General features: G+C 54.7%; 1 protein-coding gene across 1 annotated transcript in view; it reads right to left on the reverse strand.

Moving 5' to 3' along the window:
• Window positions 1-678: 678 nt before the first annotated feature.
• SIN3B (SIN3 transcription regulator family member B) overlaps window positions 679-21331 on the reverse strand; it is a 28647-nt gene continuing 7994 nt past the window's right edge. The window contains exons 3-16 of the mRNA XM_015567006.1: window positions 20734-20856; window positions 19528-19617; window positions 18944-19062; window positions 16993-17200; window positions 14971-15087; window positions 12998-13236; window positions 12105-12288; window positions 9496-10135; window positions 8870-9039; window positions 5398-5571; window positions 4960-5052; window positions 3371-3465; window positions 2503-2707; window positions 679-2396 (exon numbers count right to left, since the gene is read on the reverse strand). Coding sequence (XP_015422492.1) covers window positions 2166-2396; window positions 2503-2707; window positions 3371-3465; window positions 4960-5052; window positions 5398-5571; window positions 8870-9039; window positions 9496-10135; window positions 12105-12288; window positions 12998-13236; window positions 14971-15087; window positions 16993-17200; window positions 18944-19062; window positions 19528-19617; window positions 20734-20856 — 2688 coding nt within the window. The 3' untranslated portion in view covers window positions 679-2165. The remainder of the gene's footprint in view (window positions 2397-2502; window positions 2708-3370; window positions 3466-4959; window positions 5053-5397; window positions 5572-8869; window positions 9040-9495; window positions 10136-12104; window positions 12289-12997; window positions 13237-14970; window positions 15088-16992; window positions 17201-18943; window positions 19063-19527; window positions 19618-20733; window positions 20857-21331) is intronic.

The following is a 21331-nucleotide window of genomic DNA, read 5'->3' on the forward strand; positions in this document are numbered from 1 at the left end:
AGAGGACTGGCCAGGTGGGCAGGGCAGTGCCAACTGAGCTCAGGAACCTGGTGGTAGGCACTGGGCATGGCTGAGGGGAGGCAGGTACATGGTGCAGCTGGAGGGCACAGCCAGTTCCCCTGTGGCCGTGCAAGAGGTGGCAGCTGAAAGGCCCCTGAGCAGAGGTGTGGGCTCCCTGATCCTTGGAGGGTGGGAGCAAGCCAGGTGGGAGGGGGTCCTAGAGATGTTCAGAGGACAGTGATGGGAAAGAAGCAAGAGGTGGAAGGGCGTGGCCCCAGAGGTAGAGTATGGAGGATGGTTTTGTGGGGCTGGGGAAACAAAGTCCGCCCCCCACCCCCTCCATGTCCCAACCACCTCCCATGAGCCTCAGGACTTGGCATCAGACGCACAAGGCAGAGAAAACTCCGAGCAGACACCGGTGTTGTAATTGTTTTTGCATGCACAACATTAGAAGGAAACACTCACATTTCTACTGAACATAACAACTGAACTGGAAAGTTCCAGAAAATGCTCTGGTATGGGGACGGAGAACCACCTGCGGGAAACGTAACTGGGAGGTCTGGGGACCACTGTGCACAGGTGCAGACCCTCCCTGTGGGTCCCGCTGCCTGAATTCACTGGGTGGGAAAAGCCGCCCTGGGATTCACTAACAGGAAATAACGGATGGAAGCTCACAGCTTCAGGTCAATATTTAATTGTTCACTTTAATGTGCAAATAAATAGAAAAGGAAACTACATTCAAAACAGCTGCAAAGGAAGTTCAAGCCCCAGAAGAGAAATTCTTCAAAAATGAGAGAGCTCCTTAGAAGCATGCAGGGTAGGGGATCAGGGGTTTGGCAAACACCCCAGGCCCCCGCTGAGGCACAGAGGGGCTGCCTCACGGGGCTGGTGCAGGAGTTCTGGTAAGTTCCCTTCTTACAAAACAAGGGTTCAAAGTGCCTGGGTTACACTTGAGGAAACAGGGCAGGGAGACCCCAGGAGGGAGAAGTAAGCCTTGGCCCACAGTCAGAGGCTTCACAAACCTGGAGTTCCACAGGCAACATCTAGAAACACGCCTCCACGTGCGGGAACCGTGGGCTTGGCACAGCTCAGCAGGAGGGCGAGGGCTGCGGTGGCAGAGGCTGCACGGGGCCCACCTGTCAGCGGATCCCGCTCGGTACGATGTTGCCAGGGCCCAGCCCGGGCTTCTCGTGTGCAGTGAGTTTGAAGGAGCTGGTCCCCAGCCCGAACTGCCTGGCATTCTTGGCCCAGAAAGCCGTGGACGCCTCCATGGAACAGCTGCCCTAGCCCCTCATACACACGCCAGGTGGCAGCTGCAGGACAGCGGTGTTGGGTGGGAATGCGGAGGCTCTCACTCCCCAGAAGCCTTGGGACATGGTTGTTGGAAAAGTTGCCACTACTGAGAGAGCGTAAAGGAATAAATAGGTGTGCACCTGTCATTCTAGTGTCCATCTTGGTACACGATCTGCCACATGGGCCACTCGCTGGGTGGGTGTGGGGCCGAGCCCTGTTCCCCACAGACCCAGAGTCCGGCTGCTGGATCAATGCGGGGTTTGGCGGTCCTTTTTCCAGAGTGGGGTCTTCTGGGCCATTCTGCTGCTCCTGCCCACACACCTCACAGTTTGGCTAAGGGCTCCTGCTTATAAAATAACGAGGCTCTGAGCACTGGTGCTTGGCCAAGCTGATGCCCACACTGTCAGATCTGGGCATTGCCCAACTCCTTTTATGCTGGGAGCCCCTCCCAAACGTGTGCCCTCACATGGCTGGTCACTGACTTTCCCAGATGGCCTGTGCACAAAATGACCAGCGCAGCCCCGCCTAGAGACCTGGCACAGGTGATGTAAGTGCCTGGCAGGTGTGTGAATACAACTGCTTGCTCCTCAGGCAGTGGGTGGATCCTCCCCTTTCGGCTGGGGACTGAGCCCCAAGTTCAAGTGCAGGGGGTTCAGGCTTGGCACAGGACTGGCCCCAAGGAGGCTGGGGAGCTGAGAGTGATGCAGCGTGGGGCCGCAAGCTGACACACCCTGCTCTGGAGCGGCAGCCTGTAGCAGCGAGGCTGGGGGATGGTCTCCTTCCCTCGGTGGTTCAGGAAAATGGTCTCGACGGACACCTAGGCCTGAGGAAGCAACCACACCAGACTGTGCTGTGATGGCTGCTCAGGTGCATCAGGGGGAGGCGGGGCGGCGGCTGTACTGCACGCGGTAGCGGGTCACAGGCAGGCCATGCACATGGGCCGTCTCGCAGAGTGTCTTGCAGGGCACCATGTCCTCATCCTCTTCACCCATCAGCCAGTCCTGCACCAGGCCAGCTGCCTCCACGGTCACGTTATCCTCCAGCCAGCGGCCGTGCCATTCCTCAAAGTGCTGGTGGTGCCGCAGCAGGACCAGGGGCTGGACCTGCAGGGGGTGGGTGGGGTGGAGTCAAGAGACCGGGCGCCCCAGCTGGCACTGATACACGGCTGTGGGCCTGACCCCGGGTCCCAGGGCAGAGTGGGCGGCGTACCTGTTTGGCTCGGCAAAGGGTCCCCCGGCGGTACATGTAGTCCTCGGAGTTGACAATGAACATCATCTTGTGGGAGCTGAGCTTGAAGCGGCAGTCCACGTTGCAGGCGCTCTCCACCCCCACCAGCCGCTTCCAGGAGCTCTTGGCCTCACCACGCAGGGCCCGCACCTGCTCGCACTGCCACCTGCGGAATTTCTTGAGGTTCCTGAGGGTCAGGGGGGATTTGCGGATCAGGAAATCCTTGGCTGGATTTCCCAAGGGTAAGGAGATGCAAACAGAAGCAAAAACCCGCTACCCAACCCTTCAATCCAGAGAAACCAACTCTAGTCACACAGGGTGCTAGTAGCCTTGGGAGGGGCTGCCTGGCTAGTTGGCTCCTCTCGCTTGCTTCCTATGTACCTCCAATAGGGAGCCCCTCATCCAGGAGCCCCTCCCCTACCTCCACCCTCCCAGACCTGGTCCCATCTCCCTCCCATCAGTGGGCCTGGGACCCCACCCCCAGGCTGGCCCCCACCTGGCAATGGGTCCTCACTCAAATCTAAACACCAACCAACAGTCCCCATTGATCTTGGCCTGAGGGGAGATCTAGCTCTGCCTGGCCCAGGTCCAGGGTCTAATGGTGCTGGCGCTCCCGTCTCTGGCCCGATGGCTGCCATTTCCGGGAGCTTCTCCCTCCAGCCCCTCTGCTCCCTTAGGCAGGGCAGCCCCCTCGTCCTGGGGTGACTGCACCACTGCTCTGCTCACCCCAGACCTCAGGAGGGCACAGCCACACCTTGTTCACATCAGGTGCCCAATTAGTGTTTCCAGACGAAGGAAACTGTCTTTAGCCTCAGTTAAAGACACAGGGTTTCCTTGTGGCTCCTCTCACCTCTGCAGGAACACGGGCTTCAGGAGGAAGCCCTCGGTGGGGGAGCTGGATGCACCCTCGGTCCCCACGTACTGCTCCATGTACCGAGCCAGGTGCTGGGGAACAGGAGGAGACATGGCCGTGACTTCCTGCGTAAGGGCTCCTCAGCCAGGACCCCGAGCTCAGGGCTCCTGGGGATGTGTTAGGGATGGTGGCTGTTGAAGACCCTGAAGTGTGACCGAAGCCAGACTGCAGCTGGGCGGGACGTGCGCACCAGCTACAATGAGACACTTTACGGCATTCTGTGCTGAAGTGGGGAAGTCCCTGCTGTGTAACCACCTATTCCAGTTCACACAGGGAACGGGGACCCTCATGGAGGAATGCAAGGTCCAGTGTGGACATCGCGCACGAGCAGCAGAAAGAGGGAAAGACCAGGTCACGGGTGGGAGTGAACAGGAGGTGGGCTGGGAGGGGCCACCAGGTGCAGTAGGGCACGGTGGTGTCCAGTGACCATCTGCTCACCGCCCTGTTAAAGCCAGAGGCTCCTCCAGACATGAGCTTAATAAAACCGCATTTGCTGGCAACTTCCGGAAGGTGCAAGGTATGCAGGCCTCCACCCTCACTGGTCTTGATGTTTCCTGTGTGGGGGAGTCCTGAGGTCGGCAGGGAGGATGCTGGGAGGGGAGCCCCTGCGGCTGTGGTGAGTGCCCCCAGCTCTGGGAAGGAGGCTTGGGCTGACCGGCCCGGTGTGAGGGCACCAAGTGTCACTGCACCTCCCCATTTCTCCAGACAGAGCTCCTGAGCGGACATGATGCTCCAGGGCTCCTGCTCCACAGATCTGGGCTGTTTGACTCAAGGTCAAAAAGGCAGCAACACCTTTTTGAAATATGATTCCTTTCGACGTCCTTACTTATTTGGTTACGTACGGCTTGACTCCAGAAAAGGTCTGACACAGCTACGTGTCAGGGGACCAATCGCTGTGGTTCGTCTGAGAACAAGCAATTCCTGGAATGTGGAACCTTTGGCGATAAAACCAGGAATGTCCCAGGTAAACTGGACAAGCTGTTCACTATTGTGGGTTGAATTGTGTCCCCAAAAGAGACATGTCTGAGCCCCAGCCTCTGGCGCCTGTTCATGTGACCCATTTGGAAACAGAGTAATCACGGTGAGGTGACACTGGAGTAAGGTGGGCCCAAACCCAATGCCTGGTGTCCTTGTAAGAGCAGAAAACCAACACGGGAAATGTCTCGTCTAGTGGAATGTGTGACTCAGAGCATGGCTGGGCGGATGTTCTGGTGACTAAGGCTCGGGACCCGGAGCCCTGAGCTTTATACACAGAGTGCAGAGGTCACACGGCTCGGGTGACCACGCCGGCCGCAGGCTCAATTGGGATGGCTGCGTCGACAGCAGGTGGGAGGAATCAGGACCCAGGGTACTGCCCTGGGACACACCCTGGATTCCTGAGGGGTTGTCTGCACCTTGGGCCCTCCCTCAGCTGCCATGGAGGGCATGTGTCCTGTGCTTGTGCATGCGGCCCTTGGGGTGGGAACTCCACGATGCTGACTATGGCTTCCCCTGGCCCATAGTGTGCACAGGGCCATCGCCCTCACCTGGACCTCCACGGGGTCCTCCGACTGGGCTTCCTCGGTGTCCAGGAGCTCAATGGTCATAATCACCTGCCCTTTGCGCTGAAGGAACATCACCTGGGGAAGGTGGGGACAATGCTGAAGCCACAGAACAGTCCAAGCTGACACAGGATGAGGTCAAAAGCTCATCAATTAACCACCTTTGCCAGCCTCTGGGCCTAGACCCTTCCTCCAGGGATCATGTGCTGGGTACCCACCTCATGGGCCCTGTGGTACCCCCTGAGGCCAGGACCAGCATCCAGAGGCCCAGTCAAGGAAGTACATGTAACCGGACTGGCTGAAAAAGCCATGTTCAGTCCAATCCCGCCCCCCAGGCCAGAACACAATGGCCGGCCCCTCCTGTTTTGGGCATTCCCCTTGCACCCTAGCCTCATATGGGACTGAGCGTGGCTGGTCTCTCACCTTGAAGCAGTTCTCATCAGCCATGCACCGCTCAGCCTTCCACTGGTAGCTAGTCTCCCTAGCGGCGCGGACGCAGCGGGAGGACAGGTTCCCACCGGCGGCACCCCGCTTCTTCTCGTTCAGGTAGAGCTCCACCACCTTCAGGCAGATGTCGTCACTCACGAGGTGGTGCAGCTGGTGGGGAGGAAAGCTGGTGGGTGCCTGGAGCGTGTGCCCCTCAGAAGGGGCGAGCAGTTTCTGAGCACACTGCCTGCTGCAGTCCCCACCTCACCCAAAGACAACATGGTGAAGTCCGTGAAATGGGATGAAGGCCAGGATCAGATGGGCCATGCAGAGTGAGGACCTCGGCACAGGGTGCAGAGCAGACCAGAGCAGAAAAGCTAGCCCAGATCAGACTAGAACAGACAAGAGCAGACCAGTCCAGAGCCAAGCAGACCAGTTCAAACTAGACCAGACCAGCAAACCCTGCTTGAGTTTGAGAAACAGATGATAAATGCAAAAGAAAATGTTCCAAAATGGGGATCGTAATTATCTGAAAGTGGTGGGATGGAGGAAGGTTATTTTCCCTAAATTTTCAGCAATAAACACAATGAATGCCTTTAATTCCTACAAACATCTAAAACCATAAGGTTTAAGAAGAAATGAATACGGAGATAGCGGAGGCACAGGGTCGGATGGAGCTGGTGTGAGTCAGCCCTGCCACCACTGGCTGCAGCAGGGCCTTGGGTTCGGCCCCGAGTACCAGGGATCTCATATGGTGCCTGGCACACAGCAAACTCCCCAAATAGTGGCTGCTGTTACTGAAAACAAGAAATGCTAATAATAATGGAAAAAGGGCAAAGGGTGTGGATATGGTGCCTCTAAGTTAAGTTACAGATGTCAGCATGGGAGAGCCCTGCGAGCATATCTGGCCCAGGGCACGTCCAGTGGGGTTTGATGAAGCCACAGCTTGGGGGGGTGAAGTGCTTGCCCAGGGTGTCCCCTGAGCCACTGTCTCCTGGAGCTGTGTGCAAGGTCCCATGCGTGCTTCCCCATCACTGGACATCCAAATGGCCACAGAGGGAGGAAAAGGTGGCACCTTAGGAGCCACCAGGGAAATGCAATGTAAAACACGAGATCCCGCTGCCCCTCAGCCCAGGAGCGGAGAGAGACCACCAATCCCAGCTCTGGGCAGGACAGAGGACCCACTGGAAAACCAAAAGCTTCCACGGCAGCCAGCGGGCTTGCCTCCACCCCACCCAGGGGAGTGCAGGAAACTCGCAGATGTCCACCAGGAGACAAGCAGTGCGGCTCCAAGACCCCAGAGAGGAGTTTATTCCCTGGAGCAGGCCAGGATGAAGGAGCCACAACTGCAAGAAGGAATGCTGCAGAATCACACTGCCTGATGCCCGACGGGTGGTCTACTTCCATTTAAACACAGCTCAAGACAGGAACTCTACCTCAGCTTCAGCAATCAGGGCAGTGGGTGCCCATGGTGAGGAGCAGCTGGGAGGGGCTGTGGGTGAGGGCATCCACATGTGAAGACCCACTGGGCCCCCCACTTAGGATGTGGGCACTTTCCTGTGTGTTCTACTTCAATGAGAAGTTTTTCTAACCTAGAAGGAAATGACGTTTCTAGAATGTTCCCAATGACTGTATCTGGGTGGGAGAGGAATAACATTATTTTACTGGCTTCTCTTCCACTTTAAGTGAACAGCCTTAGTTGGTAATCAGGAAACAAAAGTCAACCTGAAGAATACCACCAGGAGGACACATGTCCCAGGACCACACCGACCTGTCTGGGCTTTGTTGTTTATATTTTATGACTCATTTCCTCTCCTTGACATTTGGCTATTGCCAGTGTTTTGCTTCTATAAATGATACTGAGTGCTGAGAACGTCACTGATATCTGCCCCACCCCCCTAGAAGGGGGCCAAAACTCTTTACACAATGCCAAGCCACCCTCACAAAAGGTTTGTTAGCAGGGACTCAAATTCATGCTCACAGCAGCATTATCCACAATTGCCAAAAGGTGGCAGCAACGCAGGTGCCCATCCATGGATGAATGAATGAACACAATGAGGTCCATTCTACAATGGAATATTACTCAGCTGTAAAGAGGAATGAAGCACTGACATGATACAATGTGGATGAATCTTGAAAACATCATGCCAAGTAAGAGAAGTCAGACCATATACTGTATGAGTCCATGTATATGAAATGTCCAGATTGGGTAAACACATAGACAGAAAGCAGATTGGTGGTAATTAGGAGCTGGCGAAGGGGAATGGAGAGTGACTGCTAATGGGGACAGGGTCTCTTTCTGGGGTGAGAGAAATGTCCTGGAACTAGACAGAGGTGAAGATTATATAACACTGTGAATGTATTAAATGCTATTGAATTATTCACTTTAAAATGGTTAATGTGCCGAAACCAGTTTGGCTCAGTGGATAGAGCGTCGGCCTGCGGACTGAAAGGTCCCAGGTTCAATTCTGGTCAGGGTCATGTACCTTGGTTGCGGGCACATCCCCAGTGGGGAGTGTGCAGGAGGCAGCTGGTTGATGTTTCTCTCTCATCAATGTTTCTAACTCTCTGTCTCTCTCCTTTCCTCTCTGTAAAAACTCAATAAAATATATTTAAAAATAAAAATAAAAAAAAATAAAAGGGTTAACGTGCCCTGATGGTGTGGCTCAGTGATTGAGTGTCGACCATTGATGTGAGAGGTCACTGGCTCAATTTCCAATCAGAGCACATGCCCAGGTTTTGGACTTGACCACCAGTGGGAGACATGCAGGAGGCAACCGATCAATGATTCTCATTGATGTTTCTCTCTCTCTATCCCTATGCCTTCCTCTCTAAAATCAATAAAAAGATCCTATATAATAAAAACCTAATATGCTAAGTGTCTGGTCGTCCATTCAACCAATCAAAGCATAATATGCTAATGATATGCTAAGGCCGCTTAACCGCTCGCTATGATGTGCACTGACCACCAGGGGGCAGACAGTTGACCGGTAGATCAGTCTCTATGACCAGTAGGTTAGTTTGCTGCTGAGCAAGATGGGAAGGACATGCCCTGGACCCTCCCCATTGTCCCTCCCCAGCTGGCCAACCTTCCACCTCCCTCCCCGGCCCCTATCGTGCACTGGTGGGGTCCCTCGACCTGGCCTGCGACCTGTTGCAATCTGGAACCCCTCAGGGGATGTCAGAGAGCTGGTTTCTCCCGATCCTGCAGGCCAGGCCGAGGGACCCCACTGGTGCACTGGGCCTCTAGTAAGTAAAATAAATTAAATGGTTATTAACATTATGTTATGTGAATTCTACGTTGGTTAAAAAAAGGAAAGATGCTGGCATGGGACCAACCACACAGCAGGAGTGATAGAAGGGCAGGTTTTCAAAGCTGGGGACTGGCAAGGAATCTTGAGGAGGTGCTGTCGCCCCGTGTGTCAGGCCTCCTGTCACCCTGCTCGCTGCCCATCCTGCACCCGCTCACCTGGCGCGCGATGCTCTGCACCAGCTTGTCCATGGTGAAGCCGACGTAGGCGTGGATGGTGAACATCTCGCGCAGCGTGTCCTCGTACTGCGTGGGGTCGATGCTGCCGTCCAGCAGGCTGCGCACCATGTCCAGGAAGGCCGGGTAGTACTCCTCCAGCTCCACCTCACCTAAGGGGGCGGAGACAGGTCACACAGGGCTATACCCACAAGACCCCACAGGGTCTTGAATCAAGCAGCCCACGGTCCGCCTCCCACCACGGGCTTCTTCATGGTGGCCCAACTCCAGGATGGGAGTGTGACTGGCAGTAGTTGCACGAGGCCCAGCTTGGGAGGCAGGCAAGCAGCGCTGTGGCTGGGGCCTGGCGATGCCGGTTTCCTGCTCCTACCACGGCACCACAGCCAGAAGCGGTGCTACTGCTTGGGAAGGCTAGGAAGGGTGTTCGAGACTCTACTATTTTTGTGGCTTCTCATTTGAGATACTGTAATTATTTCAAAATGAAAAGCCAGAAAAAACACAAGGGGACATGTCCGATCATAAGCTGTGAACTGAAACCCTTGGTGCCACTGCCCGTCTCCCAGCGCCTGCATGTCATCCGTGGGCTCTGACAAGGGTCGGGGACTCACTGGGCTGCTTCAGCCGCAGCTCCATGGCGGGGTCACTGCCCTTCTCCCGACGGCCCTCGCACAGCAGCTTCTCCCTCTCCTTCTCCGTCCGATACTCCAGGAGCTGCTTCTGAGCCTGGCGGTAGATCTTCAGGAGCCGGGAGCACAGGGTCTGGTGGAGGCGCAGGAAGAAGTACCAGTTGTTGTTGGCGAAGAAGAGGCTGTAGACGTCATCCATGGGCTTGTGTGGTGGGGGTGGTAAAGGCGGTGGCGGCAGGGGCGGCGGCGGCGGCTGTTGCTCAGGGGTGGTGCCCTCGCCGGTGGGCCCCTTCTCCACCAGGGGGCTGCTCTGTGGCCCAGGCGCCGGCTTCTTCCGGTCACCAGGTTCCACACTCTGCCCCTGGGGGCTCCCCCGGCCCTCGTCAGCAGAGTCCTCAGATGCCCCTAGGTCCAGGTGCTGGGAGAAGAAGAGGCTGGGCACGAACTGGTGCACCAGCTGGTGGATGGTGCCCTGGTCCTCCTTCTGGATGGCTGGCTGCCGCTTCACGTAGTAGCTGATGAGTGCGGCTGCATCCTCCAGGATCTGCTTGTCCTCATACACGAAGATAAGGTGTGGTTCGCTGGAGGGGGCGCTGCGGCCCTCTGAGTGCTGCTCCTGGTGCTGGGAACAGGGTGAACGTCAGGCAGGAAGCAACCCGCTGGGAGAACCCAAGATTTGCACCCTCAGCTTTAACAGTGTCACACTGCTCAGCGCCAGGACCAGAAAAGGGCCAACCTCCCTCCCACCACCACTGCCTGCAGCAGTGCCTAGGGGCCAGGGGATCTGAGGGGAGCAGTGCTCTGGTCACCAAATTCCAGCTGACCTGAGGTGCCCAATCCAAGCTCTCCATGGGGGTCAGGAAGGCTGAAGGTGGACCCTGGGCCTCTCTGCCCACCATCATTCATTCACGATGCTTGGCTAGACCATGAAGACCTGGGACTACTTACATGTCAGCCTCTTCTCCCTCAGCCTTTCACACCTGGCCCATACCCTGCCTCTGCCCCCCTCCCACCCACCACCAGTCCCTCCACCGTTCTCCTATCACCCTGCTGCGCAGACCTCCTACCTGCTCATTCCAACCACTCTGCTCACCGAGTTTAGAGCAATATGGCAACAGGAGCACAGCCAGCTCTACCACCCCCACCAGGCCCTCCCACACTGGTCAGCAGAGGACTCCAGCCCTGGCATGCAGGCCTGCAGAGCACACATGCTCCTGCTCTGAGGCTTCCGGAGCGCAGGACCTTTGCATGAGCCCGTTTACTCTTTCTCCCTGGAGAACCACATCCCTGGGTTCACCCCTCTCCTGTCTTTAGCTAATCATCCTTCTTCCAGAAACCTAGACAATGACTACATCCTCCAGACCGCCTGAGCACGCGGGGGGCGGGGGACGTCCAGGATCTTGGGAAAACCGAGTCTGGATGCCATCCCTGTAGGTGGGACCTCCTGAGGGCAGGGCAGGGGGAGGGAGGAGGCAAAGGCTGTTCCTCAAACAGAACTAGTGACTGGCAGGAAATGGAGATGGGGCCTCCCACTCTGTGCCCTGGTCCTCATCAGCTAAACACCCCTTTCCCCTCTACCCCCAAGGGAAGAGCCAGGAACTCAGTGGTCAGTGGTGGGTCTGTTGGGCTACATCATCACCCCCAAGTTGACAATGTACCACAGACCCCATTGGTGGGGAGAGGTCGCAGGCTTCGAGGTCCTTCCTCAAGTGAGGAGGTCACACAAGCTGAAGAGTAGAGCCTGGGGCTAGGGGCTGGGCCCTGCAGGGGGGAGGGTGCCCCAGGGGGAGGGAGGTTGAAGGGCAAGGTCTTAGGGCCGCAGCCCTGGGTGGTCTCCAGTTATGTGGAGACACCCCCAGTGGCCTGGCTTTTCTGTCCGTAATTTTCATACTATGAGAGGAGGTGCGACGCTTGCTGCTTATGAGAAGAATAAAAGGGAATAAGTGAGCCTGCCCAGGCAAGTGCTCAGCCATCGATGCTGCTCTGTCCCTGTCTCCTGGGCACAGCCCGAGAGCAGCACCCGCAACCTCCCTGACTGCCCGCCCCCAGGGCCTCCACCTCCCTGCCAGGCCACTTCTTACATGTATTTTTCAGAGGTCCACATTCTCAGAGCCTGAGAGCCCAGCCCGGCCTGTTATGTGATTCCGGGCCCATGAGCCTAGACGGCCCAAGACCGGCAAGAGGACACAGTGCGGCTGCTGGAGGTGGAGCCGAGGGCTCAGAGCTCTGATCTCCTGTGGCGTCTTGTGCCTCAGCTTCCTCACTGAGGAAACTAAAACCTGGGTAACAGTACTGCATAGGAAGGCGTGTGAGCAAGGGTTCTATGGCATGTTCCTTCTGGGGGTTCAAATGCTATCTGGTACCCACTGGCTGTGGAGACAGGAAAGCTGCTAGCATCAGGCATCTGAAGGAAGGTCCATCAAAGCCCACAGGGGGAGGGAGGAGGGAAGAGCCCCAGTCCTCCCTGACCAGCCCTGGTCTGTGCTACAGGAACCTCCATCCTCACCCCTACACGGTCGTGAGGGCAACGCCACCCAGCCCGCCTACCCGCTGGGACACAGGCAGAGACCCGGCGCAGAGGAGGGCCTCACCTCGTCATAGACGCTCTCAATCTCGTTGAGCAAGCTCTTGGAGCGAAGGGCCTTGGTGTCGTTCTGCTTGAAGTTCACGGCCTGGTGGTCCAGGGACTTGAGGTATGCCTTCTCGTACTGCTCCCGCCAAATCTTGTTGAAGCCCTGCTGGGCCTCCCGCCACTCCTCCTCCTTGGCCTTCAGCCTGTGGGGGCCAGAGGGGCTCAGCACAGGACAGCACGGGAACAGCGGTGACACCCGCCTGAGCCATCCCTGCACTAGGGCCAGCCTGTCTTCCATCCACAGACTAGCCATGCACTACGGGACATACCATGTGACTCCATTTGTGCCACAGTGGGACAGCCAGCGCCAGGCCTGTCTGTATAGAGTAAAGGAGGGGAGGAGGGAGCCATGGTCCTGGAGGACCAATGTGGACAGTTTTATGATTTCTCAAACGTCGCTGCCACGGAACCAACCTCCTCCCTGTCCTGGCTTCTGACCATATTCCATGTAGCTGTTGGCTCAACTGTGAACCCCATGAGGGGACTGTGTGGGTCTCGCTCAGCTCTGCAACCCCAGGGCCAAGCATAGCACCCAACTGAGGGCAGCACTTCGTATCTGTTCACTACCATGGAAAAGTTCCTAAGACACAATACTAAGTACAAGGCAAGCTGTGATACAGGTCCCACTCTTCGCGTTTCGACCTAATGATGTGTGTGGTGGCCAAAGGACTAGGACAAGTGTTAACCATGCTTTCCTCTTGGGAGGGGAACAGGAAGACGAAGGAAGACTGAGACACCCAGTAAGGCACCCTGAGGCCCCAGGGACCCCCCAGCCCCCCTCCCCACCTTGTGATGACATCTGTGACCAACAACACTAATGAGCCAGTGCCCAGGGGCCAGAGCTGAGGAAACCTTTTGAGAACGACCGGGACAGCGGTGACAGGGTTTTTCTTGAGGCTCTCGATGATCTCAGGAGCCTTGTCCCCATAGATGCGATGGATGGCGCGACGCTGGATCACCTCCGACGTGCCCCCCAGACAGTCGTCCAGCCGGAACTTATCCTGGTCTTCCGGTGCCATCCGGGACAGTTTTTTCTGCACGCTTTCCAACACTCGAATGGTGGCCAGGTTGGTCTCCAGGACGACGTCTAACTATGGAGAGGAAGGCGGGAAGGGGTCAGTGGGGCCCTAGGGAAGAGCCTGGGCTGGCAGAAGGGATGCTAGGACAGAGCTAACGAACTCCACGTCTGAGGGGTGTGACGGGCATCAGAAGGTGGGGCCCTGGGCAAGTGAGGCTGATTACTGGTTACTGAGCTGGCATCCAGTCAGGGGAGGCACAAATGCAGGACCTGGTGCCGAGGGACTGAGAGCCATTGGCCATTCACTGCTGGCTGACCCCTGCACAGGCACAGAGAGCAAGCTTTGCTTGGCAAAAAAGGGGAACGGACCTGTGGTGTACCTAGCCCCTGGATGACTCTCAGGGCATGTGCAGGGGGAGCCAATCCCCAAAGGGAACATACCATGTGACTCCATTTGTGCCACAGTGAGAGATGAACAAGGTCAGTGTTGCCAGGGGTCAGGGCTGGGCAGGCCTGGGAGGGAGGTGCTCAGATATAAAGGGCAGAAGGAGGGGTCCTAGTGGTACGGAGCCGCTTAGTGTCTTGGCTGTGGTGGTGAACACAGGAACCACCAAAGGTGGGAACACGCAGAGCTGAATACACGTGTATGCACAATTCAACACGTGCACACGCCACATATGCACACACAAATACAGTCCAACGGGGCAAATGTGCCAGTGTCACTGACCTCGCTGTGATTTTGTGACAGGGACTTACGAGCTGTTACCACTGAGGAAGGGAACCTGATTGCTGTCTATTCTTATGCTGCATGTCAGCAAAATTTTCAAAAAATTAACTTAAGCTAACTAAATTAAAATATATTCTTATTGATTTTGAGAGAGAGAGGAAGGGAGGGATAGAGAGACAGAAACATCGATGAGAGAATAACATCATCAATCAGCTGCCTCTTGTATACCCCCCACTAGGGATTGAGCCCAAAACCTGGTATGTGCCCCGACAAGGAATTGAACCCACAACCTCTCAGTCCCTGGGTTGACACTCAACCACTGAGCAACACTGGCCAGGCAAGCTAACTTAATTTTAATTAAAGAAATTAAATTCAAATACATTGCCTAGCCAGCCTGAAGTAAAGCAAGGCAAAAAAGAGATCTGTGAGGACCTGCCCTGTTGGAAAGTGCTGGCATCCCTGATACTCAAGAGGAGACGGGGGTGGGGTGCAGTGGGGAGGTTAAGAAGGGTCAGTGCAGACTGGTGCAGCCACGATGGAAGACAGTATGGAGTTTCCTCAAAAAACTAAAAATGGAACTCCCATTTGACCCTGTGATCCCACTTCTAGGAATATATCCCAAGAAACCAGAAACACCAATCAGAAAGGATATATGCACCCCTATGTTCATAGCAGCACAATTCACCATAGCTAAGATCTGGAAACAGCCTAAGTGCCCATCAGTAGATGAATGGATTAGAAAACTGCAGGGTGGGGAGGGGGGTTAGAGATCAACTGAAGGACTTGTATGCATGCATATAAGCATGACCAATGGACACAAGACACTGTGGGGTAGGGGAGGCCGGGGGAAGGTCGAGAAAAAGAAAAGGAGACAAATGTAATACTCTTTGTAATACTTTAAGCAATAAAACAAAATTAAAAAAAAAGGGTCAGGATATATCCCAGGATGGAGAGGGAGATGAGCAGGGGAGAGTGAGGATAGTGCCATGGAGGATGGGGGACAAGGCACACCCCATGTCACCAGCATCCTGGCCAGGACTCAGGGCCACCCAGAGGACCCTGCAGCACCAGCATACACACCTCAAAGCGCTCGTCCTCACAGCGGTGCAGCTGCTCCTCGTAGGGTGTCTTCTTAGAGCTGACAAAGGTGGAGTCCTCTGACCAAGATGGGAATGAGACCCAGGTGTCATTCAGCACCTGCATCAAGAAGAGATGCTGTTATCCCAGGTAACAAGCCCTGGCTGCCAGAACTGTTTACAGTACTGTTCATAGTACAAAATATAAGAAGTAATATCACCTTGATTTTACAGGAAATTCCCTTATCATACAAACAGTAAATGTGATCAAGTGAACAAATAATAGTATTTTAGGGGTTGGCAAACTTTCTCTGTAAAAAGCCAGATAATGCACACTCCCACTAGATTGGCTTCTCAAGTCATCCTATATAATAAAATGCTAACATGCAAATTGACCAAACAGCAGAATGACGGTTGCTATGATGCGCACTGACCACCAGGGGGCAGACACTCAATGCAAGAGCTGCCTCCTGGTGGTCAGTGTGCTCCCACAGGGGTAGTGCTGCTTAGCCAGAAGCCGGGGTCACAGCTGGCGAGTGCATTGGTTGTGGCAGGAGGCTCTCCCGCCTCCACTGCAGTCGGACATCCCCCAAGGGCTCCTGGACTGTGAGAGGGTGCAGATGGGCTGAAGGACTCCCCCCGCCCCCTGCAGTGCATGAATTTTGTGCACTCGGCCTCTAGTAGAGTTAATAAAAGAGTAAGCAAGTGCCAAGCAGCCACTGATCCTGAACCAGAGTCGGGACAGGAAGATCAGAGAGAGGGACATGTCATGCACATACATGCCAATGAGAACTATACCTCCAGTAAGTCCACCTTCTCAGGGCAGTGCCCCCAGCACAATGCATTTATGAATCAGAGCTTCTAACCTAACCATGGGCTCACTCCATGAATCTGCCTACACCACAAGGCAGGCATCACGTGCCTGGGCTCCCATCTCGTTTCGGCCCAGATGCTTACTGGGACTGGAGACTGTCAGTGATTTCCCAGCTTCCTGAGGCATGGAAATCTACCTCAATAATTGTAAAAATGAGCCCAGCCAGTGTGGTTCAGTGGTTGAGCATTGACCTATGAATTGGGAGTTTACAGTTCAATTCCTGGTCAGGGCACATGCCTGGGTTGTGGGTTCGATGCCCAGAGTGGGGCATGTGGGAGGCAGCCAATCGATGATTCTCGCTCATCATTGATATTTCTATCTCTCTCCCCTCTCCTTTCCTCTCTAAAATCAATAAAAATATATAGTAAAGCCCTAGCTGGTTTGACTCAGTGGATAGAGCCTTGGCCTGTGGACTGAAGGGTTCCAGGTTCGATTCTAGTCAAGGGCACGTGCTCGGGTTGCTGGCTCAATTCTCAGTAGGAGGCAGCCAATCAGTGATTCTCTCTCATCATTGATGTTTCTATCTCTCTCTCCCTCTCCCTTCCTCTCTGAAGTCAATAAAAATATTTATATATATATTTTAAAAAGCCAGATAATAAATATTTCAAGTTTTGCGAGGACTACTCAATTCTGCCTTAGTCTTAGTAAAGTAGTCACAGGCAATATGCAAATCAATGGGCGTAGCTGTGTGACAATAAAACTTTATTGACAAACACAACCAATGGACCAACTTTGGCCTGGGATTTGGCCCATAGGCGGTTCCTTGCTGATCCCTGGAACCCAGCAGGCAGTCTTGAATTCTGGATATACAGTAACAGGCTGTCCTTTAACCCTGAAGATGTATTCAACTGTCACACTAAACAAAAACATACTGAGGGCAGTGAACCCAGGACAGAGCAGGCTCAGCAAAATGATGGCATGTGCCAACCCTACGCTGGTGCCGTGGACTCCGTGGCTTACCAAAACTGCCAACAGGGTAAGAAACTCACCTCTGCTCAGGTATTTTGTTTTGCCACATCCCAGCACATGATTACTCAACATTTAGGGGGCTGACATTCAGTCTTTTATCTGATATATGAGAATGATGGGTTTTTTTGGGGGGCAGGGGGGTTACATGCACCACACAAGCCAACCTAAGCCCCAGGGAGCTACCTCCTTGCAGATGGCCGTCCTCCCACTGCACTTGGGCTGCTGATAAGTTTTGGGGAGCGCCCGATAGCTGGATCCAATGCGCTTACAAGATGAATAGTCGATTTCCCGGCTTATTCCATCCCCAGATCTGTCGCTCATGGGCGGGGCGAATGATAGTTCTTTCACCCCCAGGAAAGACTTGAATTGTGCAAAAAGTTCTGGAAATTTCCTTCAGAAATAAAAACAAATGGTAAGTTGACACCCCCAGGGCTTCCTGGGAGTGATCTAGAGATTTCAGAATGGCTCCATATAGACATCCGTGGTTAAAGATGGTCAGAATGCAAGCTCAGGGAGGAGAGGCAGGAGGCGGAACCTAGCACCAGATGTGCATAAAGTCCCCACTTGGGAGTGAATCTGCGCCCCAAAACTTTGTCACCAGTCAGGCCCACGACCTGCACATTCTAGAAAAGACAACCTAGACTGGCAGAAGCTGGGTCGGCAATGTTCCTTGACTGGAAGAGACCAGGGTTGGCCAACCTGCCCATTCCTGTCTCTGTAAATCAAGTTTTATTGGCACAGTGATGTCCATCCTGACACACTGCTTGTGGCTTCTTTTGCACAATGCCGGAGTTAGGTAGTCTAGCCCCTGGCCCTTGAAGATCAGTCTGCCAAGCTCTGTTCCGGAGTCTTTCTCCCCCATGGGAGAAAGCTCTGTTCCTCCTCCTAGGAACACCCTCTATAGATACAGTCTCGTAAGTCATAATGTAACCACCTCGCATGTTGATGGGAAGGTTTTCGTGCAATCCACCCCAATGTCACCTGGATTCATGTTTAAATGAGTGTCAAAGCCTACGCAAGAGTGCAGTCACTATGACAGCTGGCACAGCGATCCTGCCACAACAGCCAGGCAGGCTCCCCGCTGGGGTTTTCATTGGGGCTACACAGGTCACTAATACAGCCGTCTATAATGCACACTCACCATATTATGGATTCTATTTGAAGGGTCTTATGCGCAGAGCCCACATGGAGCTTTCTGAAACAGAGGTCAGACTGGCTAAGAAACCCGCCCAATGTGATAGGGCGGGTGAGGGGGAGGCAATGCTGGGACCCGGCCAACCCCCTTTCCTAAAGCTCATTGTGCACGAACTCTGCGTTCGTGTCCACCTCCTAGAACAACTGTCACCAGCCGGTGATCTGTGAGGTCCAACAGGTTGGCAACTGCTGTCCTAGAACATCCCCACCTTCCCAGCAGCTGCCCGGGCCTGGGGCCACCCACACACTGAGCAGGATGTGCTGAAAGCTGGTGGTTAAGTGTTTCTCTTTGGGTGGCTGGGATGCTAGTCAGTCTTTCATTCTTCCTGCAATTTCTGATTGTTAGAATTTTAAAAGCCTACATAGTGAGAGTCTCCAGGGCTCTGTGCTGGGTGGAAAGAGCTGATCCTGATTTCATTTATATAACATTTTTGTGGTGTAGGTGTTAGAGATGGAGCACAGAGATGGTTGTCAGGGGCTGTGGCGGGGACTGGAGCAGGAAGCAAGAGGGATACAGGCTTGGGTATCAAAGGTCAGCACAGGATCCTTGTGGTTCTGGAGCCACTGAGTATCGTGACTGTAGGGAGATACACTCCCTTCCCAGGTGACAGAACTGTACACACACACACACACACACACACACACAAACACAAACACACACACGAACTAGAAATAGGGAAACCTGCAAGATGGGTGGGTTGCCCAGTGTCACCATCCTGGTTGTAGTGCTGACTCCAGAGGTTCCCATGGGGGGAACCAGTCCTAGGACCTGTGTTCTTTCTTACTACTGCCGGTGAATCTATAACAATCCCCACAACAATTTCCATTTAAAGGCAGTACCAAAAAAAGTACCTATCATCTTCAAAACAGTAGCCCAAAGAAAGGTGGACAGAGTTTACAGAAGCTAAGCTTGTGGAGAGCCTGGCGCAGTGTTGCTCACCCTAAAAACGGGCTGACGAGCTGGAGGAGCTCAGAGCCGGACACGAGCTCCTGGTTGAAGAGTGCGATGCAGCGAAGAAAGTTCTCATAAACCTCCTGGCTCTTCAGGACCCTGCGCACCTGCGGGGAGAGTACGTCAGGAGGCTTTGCGGGCTGGGCCCAACCCTGGCCCGTGCCTACCTGGCTTAGCCATCGCTAGGTACATGAAGTCACCAACATGGGCTTGCTCTAAAGTGACTGGCCGTGGTCTGCATGGCAACGCTCTCCTTGAGCATTCACAGTTCAGATAGCATGGGCCATCTCGCTGGTTCAGGCCACTGACCCCATGGGAGCCCCAGCATGAGCTCTGCTTTAGAAAAGTCACACAGTTGGGGTGTGGAAGATGTGTGTTCTCATATCCGCTTGGCCCTGAGCTCTGACGCCTACAGCGCACCACCTGCCATCTGTTCAATGATGGCCCACACTCCCTTCCACTGTGAAAGCTAGTGCCTGTTCCTCCTCCCAGACCCACTCAAGAGCTCCCCTCCTCCTACCTGCTCCCTTCCTAGAAACTCTCGCTCTGCAAACCTCAGTCCCACCAGTCACCTTGTCGAAGAAGGAGAACTCCTGCAGAGTCCCGTACTTCCCCACGGCAGCGATGGACAGGTCTTTGGTGCCACGCAGCTTCATTTTCTTCTGTGGAGAGAAATTCGTGCTGTCAGTGCTCTGTGCATCCATCTTTGTCAGAGTCCGCACGGCCAGCACTGAGTTCTGACAGGAACTGCCACTGGGTGCTGGATGAGGTCTGCCCAGGACCCCTGTGGATGACCGTCTCAGAACCACTCACCTCCACAACCTAGTGACGGGTGAAGGTCACAGGACTGCCCCACCCATAATCTGGGATCTAAGTCTCGATAGCTTAGGGCTTTTGATAACAGGCAGGAACATCATAAAGTTGGAATAGCAAGGGAGCTATGCCACTGGATACAATATCAGAAACCCCTCCCTGCCCGTTTTATCCTGTGAGCCATGCAGTGATGGGAAAGGGACAGGACGAGGACAGCATTGGTGGGATCCCACAGAGGCCAGGTTTTATGGCTCTGGAAGACTTCTGTCTCTTAGCTAGACTGGGACCTAAACCTGGATACACTCCTGAGGCTACAAAACCATCTTCCGATGCCTGAAGAATGATGGAGACGTGTCAAGGGGACACAGGAGCCACCCCGAAAGGGCTGTACTGACCCATTTTGGGACAGTTTGGGCAACAAGATAAACAATAGTTACGGATTATAACCCAGAGTTCCGATTGACACAGGTAACTGAATAAAGGGGTAAAAGGAAGTCCTTCCTTACAGCAGAAAGTCCCCTAGTAAATGCACAAACACTGGTGGAATGAGAACATCACAATCAGGGTGATGAGAGCAACAGGAGCTGGACCTCAGCCCCTTCCCTCCCTTAGCGGGGTGCCCGAGGCAGGGATCAACCTGCACAACTGTACATGGGCCCCGCCCATCGGAGAGGCGTGACGGTGCCCAGGAGCAGAGTGAGCATTACCTCTGGTTTCTCGAGGAGGAGGGGACACTCCTCACAACTATCTGTGATCCAGGGAAACAGAGGAGCAGCACCCTTGGAGCTGAGCTGACTGCCCAGGTCCCACAGCCAGGGCATTTCAAGCCAGACCAGGGCCCAGACTCAGCCTCCTGCCCAGGCCTACTTGCTTGGGCTGCGAATGCTGCTCCCCAGTTCATGTACAGAGAAGGCAAGGCTGCCGTGCGTCCACACACGTACATCCACACCGAGGCTGGCGATTACCTTGGCCGGTGCTGACACAGGACGGAGGAGTGAGGGCCGGGAGCGCTTTTTGCTGTGTTCCAGGCTCTTCTCGTGCTCACTCTTCTGGACACTGTTCATTTCGCAGGGCCCATTTCCTGTGAACTAAGGACACAAACACAGGAGGTGGTTAGCATTGGGGGGACATGGCCGGGCCCATCAGTGCTGGTTCTCTACTTGTCCGCATGCCTGCAACAGCCTTTAGCTCGGCCCCTGGCTCCAGAGAGCACTGTCTGCCATGGGCCAGGTGCTCTGTCCACATGTGAGGTGACCCCAACTCTCGAGATGCTCACATTTACTGGGAAGAGAACCATGTACCCAGATCATGACAGTGTGACAAATGCCATGAGGCTGGGAGAAGGCTCCAGAAGGCCACGATGGAGGCTGGGTCCTGACCAGAGAGAGAAGCCATAGGGTGGAACAGTGGGGCTGGGCCTGGGTGTGTGGGGCTCACCCAGTGGACCACCGATAATGAGGGTCTGGTGTTCAAGTGCATCCAGAAGGGAAAGCACTTCAGACGAGGCGACTGGCACGCACAGAGCCCCAGCGGCAAGAGGAAGCAGCTGACAGCCTCCAGGTC

The sequence above is a fragment of the Myotis davidii genome, unplaced genomic scaffold (assembly GCF_000327345.1).
Source record: "Myotis davidii unplaced genomic scaffold, ASM32734v1 scaffold1203, whole genome shotgun sequence".
Taxonomy (NCBI): Eukaryota; Metazoa; Chordata; class Mammalia; order Chiroptera; family Vespertilionidae; genus Myotis; species Myotis davidii.